General features: G+C 40.7%; 1 protein-coding gene across 1 annotated transcript; it reads left to right on the top strand.

Moving 5' to 3' along the window:
• Positions 1-5,211: 5,211 nt before the first annotated feature.
• Positions 5,212-12,588, top strand: mrpl37 (mitochondrial ribosomal protein L37). The gene is made up of 8 exons (XM_062404533.1): positions 5,212-5,701; positions 6,091-6,274; positions 8,747-8,862; positions 9,455-9,643; positions 9,775-9,929; positions 10,039-10,170; positions 11,392-11,466; positions 12,295-12,588. The coding sequence occupies exons 1-8, from the start codon at positions 5,317-5,319 to the stop codon at positions 12,370-12,372; spliced, it is 1,314 nt and encodes a 437-aa protein (XP_062260517.1). The 5' UTR covers positions 5,212-5,316; the 3' UTR covers positions 12,373-12,588.
• Positions 12,589-12,880: the final 292 nt, after the last annotated feature.

The raw sequence follows: 12,880 nt of genomic DNA, 5'->3' as shown, positions 1-12,880 counted from the left end.
TAAGTGAAAATTGTATCGGTGATTTTTTTTTTTGGGGGGGGGCACACATCTGTGATTCGACTAATTTATTCACTTTTCTGTATTTTAAACACTGTAATAGCAGCTTAAGTGTTTAACTTTAATTTGACCATGTGCTGTTGTTCCTTAGTGGAAAGTGATATGATTGTATTACTAATTATACTTCTGCAACTACTAACACTTCCTCCATAATTCAATAACATAAATCAAATGTGCATTAAATGCTATGGACCATACAATGTATCGGTTAGGCGCACATCATCGTGGGGCTGTGGCGCACATCGGGGCACATCGTCCTGCGGCACACATCATTCTACAAAATAACTTCATCACTTTAATGCTGTATCTAGACCCACATACATAAATTGATTTTGTCCTGTTAAATGTTAGAATATCAAATTTAATCAAAAGGCTGTTATGTGGGGTTGAACTTCTAGCTCTAGGAGGTCCAGCCCTCCTCTTTTGATGTGCACTGCAGGATGATGTGCGCCACAGGATGACGTGCGCCGCACGATGATGTGCGCCACACGATGACTCCAACCTGCCCTATATATAATGTCTACTGGAGTGTGTGAGTGTACATTTTGCCCTAAAATTTAAATAAATTAGCTGTGGGTTCTGCCAGAATGAGGAATATATAAATTGGTTTTTCAAACTGTATAAAAAAAAAGGCCAACTGAAGGAAGTTCTATATCTTACCCCCGGCAGACTTGTGTCTGCTCTGTGTTTTTAGCTGAAACACCACATAGCCCACCATACTGATCAGGTCATCAGGGCCATGCGTCATGTCTCTGCCTGGTGTGGTGCAGCTTTAGAGGACGGCCTCTATGGTCGTCAGGGCCCTGATATATAAAAACAGTGAGTGGGATTCATACTAAAAGTGTATGTGCGCACAAATTCTTGAAACAGCGTACGCTTAAAATGTTGACTGAAAGATCCGTATCTAACAGTCCAATTCATTGTGTGCAGGCTCAACTCAACCAGGTAACTTCTTGTTGAACAGCTTTTGGTAACTGATTAAATTCAATAATAGTATGATCCAAACAGAGAACATTAACATTGTCACAATTATTCCTGGACAGCAGAAAAAAGTCCTGTGATCAAGGAATGCATATTGCACAAATATCCGTATTTTATTGACCTGACAAAAGGTGGAGCAACTCTGTTCATGGCCCCTTTTTTTTTAATATTTGTGAAAGAAACATAACTTTGTAACAACCCATACCCATATACCTAGAGCTCAGGTGTTCCTCCACTTCCCTTGGTCAGCATCCATTTAACACTGCCAAAAATATAGATCCATAGTGTCTTACTCATGTCTGAAAGTGCTCCCAATGGCATGCAAGTATGGTGAGCAACACCAAATCTGTTGGAAAAATATCATGCAATGTAATAATAATAGCTTAGATTTCTATTGTGCCTTTCAAGGTACCCAATGTCACTTTAAAAAGTTAGGAATAATAATTAACAATGACCTATCACATGGCTACTTCCTTGCAGATACGAAGGCCACATGCTCCGTTAACACATTCCTTGTGCTCAGCGAATATAATAAGGCATCAATGTGCTGCTTGAATTACTCAAATGATCTGTTCACCCAAAATGTGCCCAAAATTATAAAAAAAACATCTTCTCACATACATAGATTTGGTTTAATATGATAGCCAACTAGCAAAAACATCTGAGATTTCGTTCCTCCATGACAGAAGATTTTATGTGAATGGAAATGTTGTTGTTTTGTTCACCACATTGAAAAACTACTTTATTTAAAGTTAAGCTGCAACATCGCTTTTTAGAGACAGTGTGCCTGTTACTTTGGATATATCATTGCCAGATTCCCCTAAAAGCCCGTCCATCATCAAATCCAGATTTGTTACACCTGTGTGCAGTCATGTAACTTGTCCCTTCCCCCAGAAAATGTTACTTTGTTCCCCTCGGTTATCCCACCACAAAGGTTTTGAAATCACTGCTCTCGAAGCAATCAGGTTTTTACATAATTTTATATTTAGAAGACAGTGGTTTAATTAAGATAATCCACAATGAGTAATGTCTATGCATTATCCAGTGACTGACATGCTGGTTGATGTGTTTAGAATCGATATTTTTACGATGTTTGAGTGCCTTCCCACCTTGCATGTAAATTTTCCTGAAAAGGAGGCTCAAACGAATCTCAAATATATTCTAAAAACTTTCCACAAGAAGTATTTTTAGTAATCTTTGTCAGAGGACCATTTGATGTTACCGAAACTTGGACTTAAAAGTCCAACTCCAAAAAGTACAATTTATGTTGCTGAAGTCCTACATAATGTCATGATCGTGAAAACCCCTTCACTCTTGTTGAGAATGATTTGAGTTACTAGTTGAAAATGTCTTGCAGGGAGCAGAATTGCAGGTCATTGTACAACAGCATGAACATTGAAATCTGGATGCCTGGAATGATGCTGTGTGTTTCAATTTACCAACAAAATAAAAGAGAAAATACAAAAGCACGGCATATGATACCTCAGAACTGTTCCTGGTGGATAAAGTTTTGATACAAATAACATACATTGATAATGTAAGATTGGTTACCCTTTTGGGTTTATGCATGTCTAATAATTCAGGGGGGAAATCGGATGGTCTATATATTTGCCTTAACTCGTTCACTCATGACATGGATGTGACCATTGTCTGTTGTGTGGTTTAGCGGCACTGGAAGGCATCTCTAAATACCAATCAGCTCAGAAGTAGCTTATCTTTAAAACCCATTATATGTAATGCATTCAGACTCTTGTGAAAATGGATTTCGGTGGAAGGTCATAGACCAGGGGTAGGCAACCTTTACTATCGAAAGAGCCATTTCGCCCCCTCTTCCCCCAAATTAAATCTGTCTGGAGCCGCACAACATATTTGATAACACAGGTTATAAAGTTATAAAGTTATATATATATATATATATATATATATTAAACACACAATGACGCCAGGATGCAGAACTGAAGTAACGTCCCCAACATCTGCTGGTGGCTGCAGACACCTACTAACATCTAATGGTAGTTGGTAACTTAAATTGTGCAGAAGACCTACACCTACACATATATATATATATATATATATATATAGTTATAATATATATATATATAAACTATAGTTTGTTGCATTTATTAAATAATAGAACGACAATAAAAAAAACTGTTGACATTTAACTGCTATTTTTACCTGTTACAAAATCACCAAACTCTTATGAATTGGAGAACAAAATACATGTGTGGGCCTACTTTGGAATAAATTAAACACAGAACTCAGCTTTTTTTGCTCATCTCCAGCTTGGTACTTTTCAGCAGATGCTGTGTGCTTGCTCTGGAAATATCTTACAACATTACGTTTCTTATTGTTTGCTAATTCCTCGCCACATATCAAACATACATGTAAGACAGCATTGGTGGCAGTGAAAGCAAAGTAATCTGTCCACGCAGAATTAAACTCTATTATCCTCCCAGACTTTTCTTTGCTGGGATTTATCCATGATAAGTTTACTGAGGCCGGGGGTCGGAACTATAGATTAGCGACCTGCAGGGAAGAGCTTCGGGACGTAATAGGATGTGACGCATATTTTAGTTGCTGAAATATTAAAACAAAACGTGAGAGCAGGTCAGACTGGAGGCCGACACAGAAACTGCAGATCGGTACAAACCACCTGCAGCTTCTGCTCTGACCAAGAAACTTGATCGAAACTCGTTGTTTTCACTGTTTCCACTGTTGAGAAGCAGCCTGTCAGTCACTCTCAATGTGTCTCTCTGAGCGAGTGAGCGGGGCTCAGGGCGGGGGGCGGAGCCCAGGCTGTGTGTGTTTGTCGGCTATCTGGGAGCGCGTACACACAAATACACACACACACACACACATTCACCCGCTCCTGGTATTTCATGATGGCCTGATACGATGATTATTTAAAAAATGAACCTGAACGTGTCGTTCACTCACGTTCATCATATGAAAGAACTGATTCGTTAAGTTCACCGTTCGCGAAAAATATGCGCAACACGCACTGCACAGGGAGCCACTGCAGAGGTGCTGAAGAGCCGCATGCGGCCTGGAGCCGCAGGTTGCCGACCGCTGTCATAGACTATAGGAAAAGATGGTGAATGTCCCTTTGTGTGTAGGTCTTCTGCACAATTTAAGTTACCAACTACCATTAGATGTTAGTAGGTGTCTGCAGCCACCAGCAGATGTTGGGGACGTTACTTCAGTTCTGCATCCTGGCGTCATTGTGTGTTTAATTTTAATAAATGATACAGGCCTAACTTAGTGTACATTGAGGCTAAAGGCAAATCTGACTGGCTACTGGCTTGTATGGCAGTATGAAAGCTGTGTGGCATCATTACATTTATGCATTTTAAAACTGAACAGTGTTCCATTTTAGAACATAAGGTAAGATCGAGAATGTCCCTTGTACGTTCTACTGCACTAATTAATGTCTAAGGAGTTCGCATTAATGAAATAAGCTATTCTGTCAGTGATTAATGTGATCAAACTAATGTAGAGAGTATCATATGCTAAGAGACAGAGTACACTATATTCATATCTTTTATCTATTATGTAGTTTATTTAGACATGTTTATGTCTAAATAAATGTTACTTTGTATAAATATTAGAAAAAGGGAGTAAATAAGACGTAAATAGTGAGAAAAATATATATTGTTTCTTTTTATAGCTTTGTGTGTTGTATTTATCGTGTTTTTATGTTTTTATGTTCATTGTATGCACCAATAACCAGAGCAAATTCCTTGTAGGTGTAAACCTACTTGGCAATAAATACTTTCTGAATCTGATTCTGATCCCAATATGTTTATACAACATTTATCAAATAAAATACCCAAAATAAATGTTAATATTACTCATTTATTTCAATGGAATAACTAACAACATTATATGTCCCTGTTTGATTTAACTGATGCAAAGATATTGACAGAAAACAAGAACTTGTTTTCTGTCAACTGACTGGATTCTCTTTGGAGACATGGATGTGTTATAATAACTTTTATATTGTATATTGTAAACTTAATTACAATAGATATTGTACACTACTTCTTCATATTTCGCGTCGGATGGCGATTTAGTTAAACCAATGGAGTTCTAAAAATGACCTTTGGAGGGCAGCATCCAGGCTGCCCCATAGCGCATAACAAGAAGAAGAAGTAAAACTGCAGAAGAAGAACAAGATAATTCAACATGGCAGCACTCTACAGTCGCACCGGATAAGCAACGACTTAGGTCAAACACATAACGTCAGTCTTGAGATTTTTAACAAGAATTACACCAATGCTTCAAGACACGTATCGGTGGTTCAAGGCGGCTCTGTCGCCGTTTTCTCAAACCACTACCTTAAAGGAGCTGAGACGGCTGTCTGCACATGGGGGAGCCAGTCGCTTTCAGGCCCGGAGACACTTCGGCGTAAGCCGCCGTCTGACAGCCAAGGTCCCCCGGGCGCGTAAACCAAGGGAGAGAGTGGATATCCCTGGGTTGGAGATGGTCACCTACGCGGATAGGATGCACTATGTGCCAGGGCTGGCTAGGCCCTTATTCCCCTCGTGGGAGAGGGACTACAAGGACCCGAGATATTACAGATCTCCTCCCCCCCGCGACATGCCGCTGTACAAAGAGAAACCGTGCTATATTTACAACCAGAGGACCAGCGCGCTGGAAGGTTTGCTATCTATAATGAAAGACAAATATTAAAACTGTGCGTGTGTGTATGTGTACTGCTCGAAGTAAAAATAACGAGAGAAATATAAATTACAGATGGTACATTGATACTTTTTATGCTGGATATTTTACAAATACACTATTCCACACATTTGATATTGTTAAGCTAATAACAAAAACCACCAAACCCAGCTTGGCAGATGAGCCTGGGTAAATGTCTAATGGAATTTCAATAATAAAAAACTTTTAGTTTGCATGTTTGAGATAGTTATGAATGGATTTTGACAATTCTATAATCACTTTTATCATGCATAATGTCACAAGTATAGATCCAACCTGAATGTCACGAGAATTGACTTGACCTTCTGGCACCCCGTCTCTCCCTCTCAGGTGTGCGACAGGCTCTGTGGTTGACCAAAACAAAGCTGATCTCTGGTCTGCCCCTTCAGCTCATCTCAGCGGCTGAGAGTCCCGCCAATCAAATACCAGATCAGGATGAACGTGTTCAGAATGCCATCAAACATGCCCGTTTCTGGGACACAACAGAGGAGCGTCCGGGAAAAGCAAAATACAGGTGCAACTGCAATCCATTAGCCTGGATGCCAGACGACCTTAGCCCCGCCCACAACATTTGAGGTCGGGAAGTTCGGTCTGGAGCCGCTCTGTTGGGGAGAAATTATGCCCGAACAGAAACTGTTCGGACCAATCAGGATGTCAGGGCGGGCTTTATACGATGATGGACAGATGATCAACAGTAACCTAATCACGTCATCCAAGTGCGCTTGGGTTGAATTCGTTTTCAACAAACATGCCTACCGCTGGAGAGCTGAGTTGTGTAGATGCTGCCATTGAGTCTGTTTTAGAAGACATCGACAGCGCATTGATTTTGAAAGAGGAACAGAGAACGCGCATGCCACGCCAAAGCGCCACGCTAATCCCTAACGCCCCAACGCTTGGCTGTTCACACTGGACGCTGAAGCGATGCTGTACCGTCGGGCAGCGCTTATAATATCACCTGTTGATCCAGTAGTATTCAAGCATATACTTACTCATTGCTCCAACATTATGCAACAGTGTCCCAACATTTGTCTTTTTTGGTGTTGTCTTTATACAACATCTTCCAAGGATCATACAACTCACTGTACTTCTCCACTTCAATTATTAATTTAATGTCATCCATGTTGAAGAACTTCTCCACTGTTTGCTCAGTTAAATGTCGGGTGTCGAGGGTAAATTACGTATTCTCGACCCAAGCCTATGTAGAGAATACGTAGCCCCCCTCTCTCTCTTTTTATCTTTATCACTGCTTGTGTGGCTGTAGTGGACGGGTAGAGGGGGACATTTAATAATGTCATTGGTAAAATTAAAACTCCAGGACAACAGAAGGGGAATTCAAAGTATGGGATGCATATTTGATAATTTATATCATATAACATATGTCGTCAATATCATTCAAAATCATTTTTCAGTGTGTTTCCTGACTCGATACGCTCGCGTCAAGCGCAAAAAATAGACTCTACGCTGAAACAATCGCTGCAAGGCGCTAGGCAGCCTTGAGGCAGCACGGCGCTTCAGCCTCCGATGTGACCCGCACAAAGGTTTAACATTGGAGTGGATGGGAGCCAGCTATTATTTAAGGCTTGGCGCTGCGCTTAAGCGTCGCTTTGGCATCGCTTCAGTGTCCGCTGTGAACCCGGCGTTAGTAAATAACTCACAATTCGTCGCTTAACATACATCACATACTACGTTGCTCTGATTGGTTGTAGGTCTATACAATTGAGACAAGAGGCATTTTTTCTGGTTCGGTTGAAACACTCCCCATAATCATAGCCCAATGAAGCTGTATCAGACTGGTTCAGGAGGTTTTCTTATTGGAGCTGATTTATCGTCTGATATCTCCTCTTAAAAAAAAAACAGATCCTGATTAAATTAAACAATTAAAAAATGTGTGTTTCTCCAATAATGTTCAGTGGGCCGAGCATATCTCTGAGGGGATGCGATTCGAGGGGCAGTGAGTCGTTTGCTCAGTTTGTTTCTCTGATAGATCCAGCTATCTGATGGCTAAAATCCTTTGTCTGGTTTAAGATTATAATTAGTTACAGTGGTGTAATTTGAAAGTAGAAGATGTAGTCGGCTTGAAATGTAACTATTTTTTTTTTTATACATTTTTTTATGAGCGACAAAGATGAAGTGAGAACATAAAATAGATATTTCACAATGATCACATTTTTCAAATTTTCACTAACCCCCCAGCCCTCCTCCCGCATACCCACCCACACCTTCTCCTGTAGACTTCCCATCCCTATCTGCCTCTAGGTTGAGAGAGGCGGTGGTCTAGTGGTAGAAACTTGGACTATGGGCAGAGAAGGTCTATGGTTCATCTCGGGTTCGACTCCACGGAGAGACAACAAAAGACGAACCTGGATTGATCTGTCCAAAAATCCAAGAGTCTCCCTACCCTGTCTAGTGCCCCTGAGCAAGGCACCTTACTCCCCCAATATCTGCTCCCCGAGCGCCGTACATGGTCGCTCACTGCTCTGTGTGTCCTGCACACAGATGGGTTAAATGCAGAGGTTAAATTTACCTACAATTGCATGAGTGTGTAGTGCATGTCTGTGTAGTGCATGTCTGTTTGGTATAAATAAACATATCTTATCTTAATCTTAAAGGGAAAAGAGAAAAAGAAACAAAAATAAAGACTAGGAACAAAACAAAAAAACGAGTAAACTAAAGAAAAGCTAACATTCTGGGAATGTAAATTTTAGTGGTACGTCAGCAGAACTCAGATATCCGACTCCTCAGGTGTAATGTCCAATGAGTCTATAATGGACAACAAGGGGTTCCAAATTTGGCCAAATTTCCCCAGAGAGCTTTTGAGGGAGAATCTTAACTTCTCCAAGTTTAAGTTGTGTAGAAATTCTTTAACCTATCGAGTGTAGAATGGGGGGAAGTTGGGCTTCCAGTTCGAAATGTAACTTTTTAATGTCTGGCCATCTGGCGCTAATGGAAAAGTAAGGGTTAATGATTGTGTCCGTTTCTTCCCCAGCAAAACTCTGCTCACTAACCTGATCCACCTGTGTGCGACTCTACAGTCCAGTCACCCTGCGATTGGAAGGAAGATCTTTGCTGAGAAGTACTCGTTGGCAGCTACATGGAAAAGAGGTGCAGTATTATACATAGTAAGGTGTTTTCTGTGCAGCCTTATACTGCTAAAAGGCATGCAGGTTGCACATTCCTGCTGATGGTTTCATGGTTTTTCACAGATCAACAGTTTGCAGTGAAATGTAGTATTGAACTAACAAAAACAATCAAGACAAATGTGTGTCAGTCTATCCAACAGTTGAGCTATTTCAGTCTGACTTTAAATCCCTTTTAAGACATAAACCATACAATTCCAGATAATTTGCCTTTCATACATGCACAAAGCAGCAGGAAGTTGTCTGCACAATCACGTTTACAACAGGAACAAATTCTGTGTGTTATCCAGACGAGAGGTGGAGCAGCTGGGTGCTGCACACATAAGCAGGAAGTGACGTATTAACTCTGCTGCGTAGATCATGTGATTTTATTTACAACAGGCCAACACCGTCATCAGCTCTTATCATCATAAACTCTATCCAGATCTTCGTCGTTGTCTTCTACTTGTGTGTCACAGCTCTTTCTTGTTTTGTATTTGCTTTTTTCCATTTTTGGCGCGTGTTAAAAGCATCAAGACCGAATGCATGCTAATGAACTTCAACTTCTTGGATACTAGGTGACGACTTATTCCAGATCAGGGGTCAGAACGGTTTACTTCACAGCTCGATGGATCCTCTCCCAGCAGTGTCTGGGAAACAGGAAGTTGTGGACACGGCAGATCATGTCCTGGAAACCTTCTATCCAGTCTCCCCTACCATTGACCTGCAGAAAGTGAATGTGTACAAGGAGAATGTGAATTGCACAGGTGAGACGAATCCAAGTCCTCCATGTTCTCATCATGGACTAATATGAAATGGCACTATGTAGGTTCCTGAGGTTGAGCACAGAACAAGTTGAAACACTTTTGATTAAATTTGACCTCTTCCATGCTATCAGGTTTCACGGGGGAACACCCGTACCCTCATGCCCACACAATTTACTTCACGGAGGGAGCTGATCCTCACTTTAAGCTCCGCCCAGAAAGGTTCAGAGCCAGCATGCTCATGTTCACCTTTGGAAATGCACTGGCCCAGGCACACAAACTGTATGGGGTAAGTACGTGGACTGTCAACTGTTATACTTGTGATATATCTTTTTTCTTCTGCAATAATCTCTCTCTCTGTCTGTCTCTGTCTCTGTCTCTGTCTCTGTGTGTGTTAGACTGAGCCCCAGCATGTATTACATTGTCCAATAACAGTACAGGCAGTGGGGACCAATGGTAGAATATTCCAGTTTTTGGTTTTCCAGCTCAACACCACCCACCTCTCAGGAAATGATGGCATCAAGAACCAGGTGCTTGATCATCTTCTTCCTCATCATAATTAATATTACTACATTATTTTGTTTGTGCTTTTTGTTAGGCAATCAGTCAAACTCATTGTTGATGTCAGAATATACTGCTATGAATTTGATATTGATCAATTTAGTCCATTGCCACAAAAAATTAAGGGAACACTTAGATCAGATCTTGATGTACAAATTATTCAAGGGGAAAATCTTTACTATTGTAGAATTTGTTTAGAACAAAATACCTCACAGAAAACCAAGATCATCATCCCATTGAGTACTGGATTCAAAACCACACCGAAAATCAAAGTAAAAACTTTTAAGGTTGATTTAACTTGTGTGAATTTCCTCGCGTCAACTCATAAAGTATCTCAGTAGTGTGTATCACCTCTGCATACCGGATTGCACTCTCGACAACGTCTGGGAATGCCCCTGATGAGTTTGTGGATGGTGTCCTTGGGAATTTTCTCCCTCACCTGGATAAGGGCATCAATGAGCTCTTGGACAGTCTATGGCGGTACTTGGCGGAGGCAGCAATACATAACATCCTTTAGGTGCTCAATTGGATTAAGGTCAGGGGAACGTGAGGGTTAGTCATACCATCATGCCTTAGTCATCCAGGAACTATCTATACACTGGCCTCATGTGCTGGGAGACACAGCAAACATTGAGCCGTTTAGGCTGCCGATACCGCTTATCGTACCAATAGTGACAAGAACACTAGTAGAACATAAAACTAGAGAAGAGAACCCCCCCCCCCCCTCTCTCTTTTTATCTATATGACAGCTTGTGTGGCTGTAGTGGATGGGCAGAGGGGGACATTTAATTATGTGATTGGGGAAATTAAAACTCCAGGACTACAGAAGGGGAATACAAAGTATGGGATGCATATTTAATCATTTAAATCGTATAAAATGTCATTAATATTGTTTAAAATATTTCAGTGTGTTTCCTGGCGCGATACGCTCGCTTCAAGTGCAAAAAATAGACTTGACGCAGAAAACATCGGTGCAGGGTGCGCAGTGGCGCATCATAGCCCATGTGAACCGCACAAAGGTTTAACAGGGCTGGATGGGGAGCGCCTGGCTTTCCTTGGCGCTGCACTTCAGCGCCCGGTTGAAACCCGGGGTTAGCTCCAGTCAAATTAACCATCACATTAAAAAAAAAACGAATTTCTTTACCATGGCCGTGTTCCTAATTGATTTAAAATCTGTCTGCTCCTTGCAGGTGTGGCTTGATGAAGATGTTGATCTTTACGATTTTGCAAAAGTCCGACCACTGATCAAGAAGAAACAAGTGAAGGTAATCCCAAAGCTTTTTCAGCCCTGTTCTGTCATCAAGGCTGCTCCTGTGCTTTTAAGCTATAACCTCTCCTGATTTGTAATGGTTAAGGACTCAAATCAGTTGGTTCCCTCACAGATCATCCAATAATTGATTTTAAATGATCATTTTCAGCAAGACCAGACCGCTGTTCTGCCGCTCCATAACTGCATTGTATAGCTAGACTGAGAGTGAGTGAGATCCTCTGGACTTTCTGATGAGTTTCTCCGGGCAACCCCTTCGTAAAATCAACAGAATGTCCAAAGTAGCCAAAGTGAGAACCCAGTGGTAGATCCTCCCCATGACTTACTTTGAGTGAGTGGGTGTGTTGATGATGTTTCTAATACGCAACAGATGCAAAAATGGAAAAATGGAAAAAACAAAGAATACAAATATCATAGGGTGAATAAACAGTGCCGTACTAATAGAAGGCAATGACGAAGATATGAGGACTTTGATGATACGATGCAATGTCAGTGTTGATGTTTTGTTAACAAAACACTTGATTTCAACAGTGGAATCATTGCGTTACATCCTGTCTCCGCCCGCTGTTCCATCTCTCACTTTAATGCTAAAGAGATCCCTGTGTTGTTGGTAACGTGGCTAAGCGGAGAATATCCTGCTGCTTAGTTTTTTGTGTGAAAGGCAAACTCCAGAGAAAGTTCAGACTCAATTTTGTGGACATCCTGTGCTGTTCATGTCTGAAAATGGCTTAAGTGTATTAGCTGGTGACTTTGTTTAAAAGGGGAGGGGGAGGGCAGTGGTGTACATTTTTACTTACTGGTTGGTTCCTTTTTGTTTCCTTTAAAGGTACCATCTGGTCTGGCGGGATACAACTCTGAAACATTCAGAAAGTTCCTGGCCCTATACCTGCATGGAGCTGTGTAGGACTGCTAACCTCAGAAGTTTGAGTGTGTGTGTTTTGGTAGTTATTTGGGATCTAAACCAGTGTCTTACTACAAAACTCCTTTCTTTTAAATGATTAATGATCTCGTCCAGGACATATTCTGATTTCTTGACAAGAAATGTTCACTGCAACAACACTTCTTATTTTACATACCCTGTTAATGTTTAGTCAATAAAGCTAAAGAGTCTGTTTCTGAGTATTTGTTTCCATGGCTTACTTTTTGTGAGAAACTACTTTTACAAATTTGTATAGTGATTTGTGCACAATGTGTAGTACTCACAAATACATGTTTCAATTCCCAAACAAATGTGCAGCAATGAACACATTTAAACCAATTTTACAAATGAACACATAATAGATATATTAATACTTAAGGTACACATTTTACTTAACCTTCAGAGACCAAATAATTGTCTTTTCAAAATCTTGCTGAGTAAACAATTGTCTAATAACAGTCTGTCATTCCTTTATATTTATTAACAGATTTTC

Source organism: Platichthys flesus, chromosome 14, assembly GCF_949316205.1.
Source record: "Platichthys flesus chromosome 14, fPlaFle2.1, whole genome shotgun sequence".
Classification (NCBI taxonomy): domain Eukaryota; kingdom Metazoa; phylum Chordata; class Actinopteri; order Pleuronectiformes; family Pleuronectidae; genus Platichthys; species Platichthys flesus.
The sequence above is the reverse complement of the archived record's forward strand: the minus strand, read 5'-3'. Positions and strand labels throughout refer to the sequence as shown.

What these genes read in the sequence shown, in the direction of transcription:
- mrpl37 (XM_062404533.1), top strand. Translation starts at nt 5,317, where the DNA reads ATGCTTCAAGACACGTATCGGTGGTTCAAGGCGGCTCTGTCGCCGTTT. An exon ending in GGCAGCTACATGGAAAAGAG is followed by an intron (nt 8,863 to 9,454) that starts GTGCAGTATTAT and finishes CTTGGATACTAG; the next exon opens with GTGACGACTTATTCCAGATC. An exon ending in ATGATGGCATCAAGAACCAG is followed by an intron (nt 10,171 to 11,391) that starts GTGCTTGATCAT and finishes TGCTCCTTGCAG; the next exon opens with GTGTGGCTTGATGAAGATGT.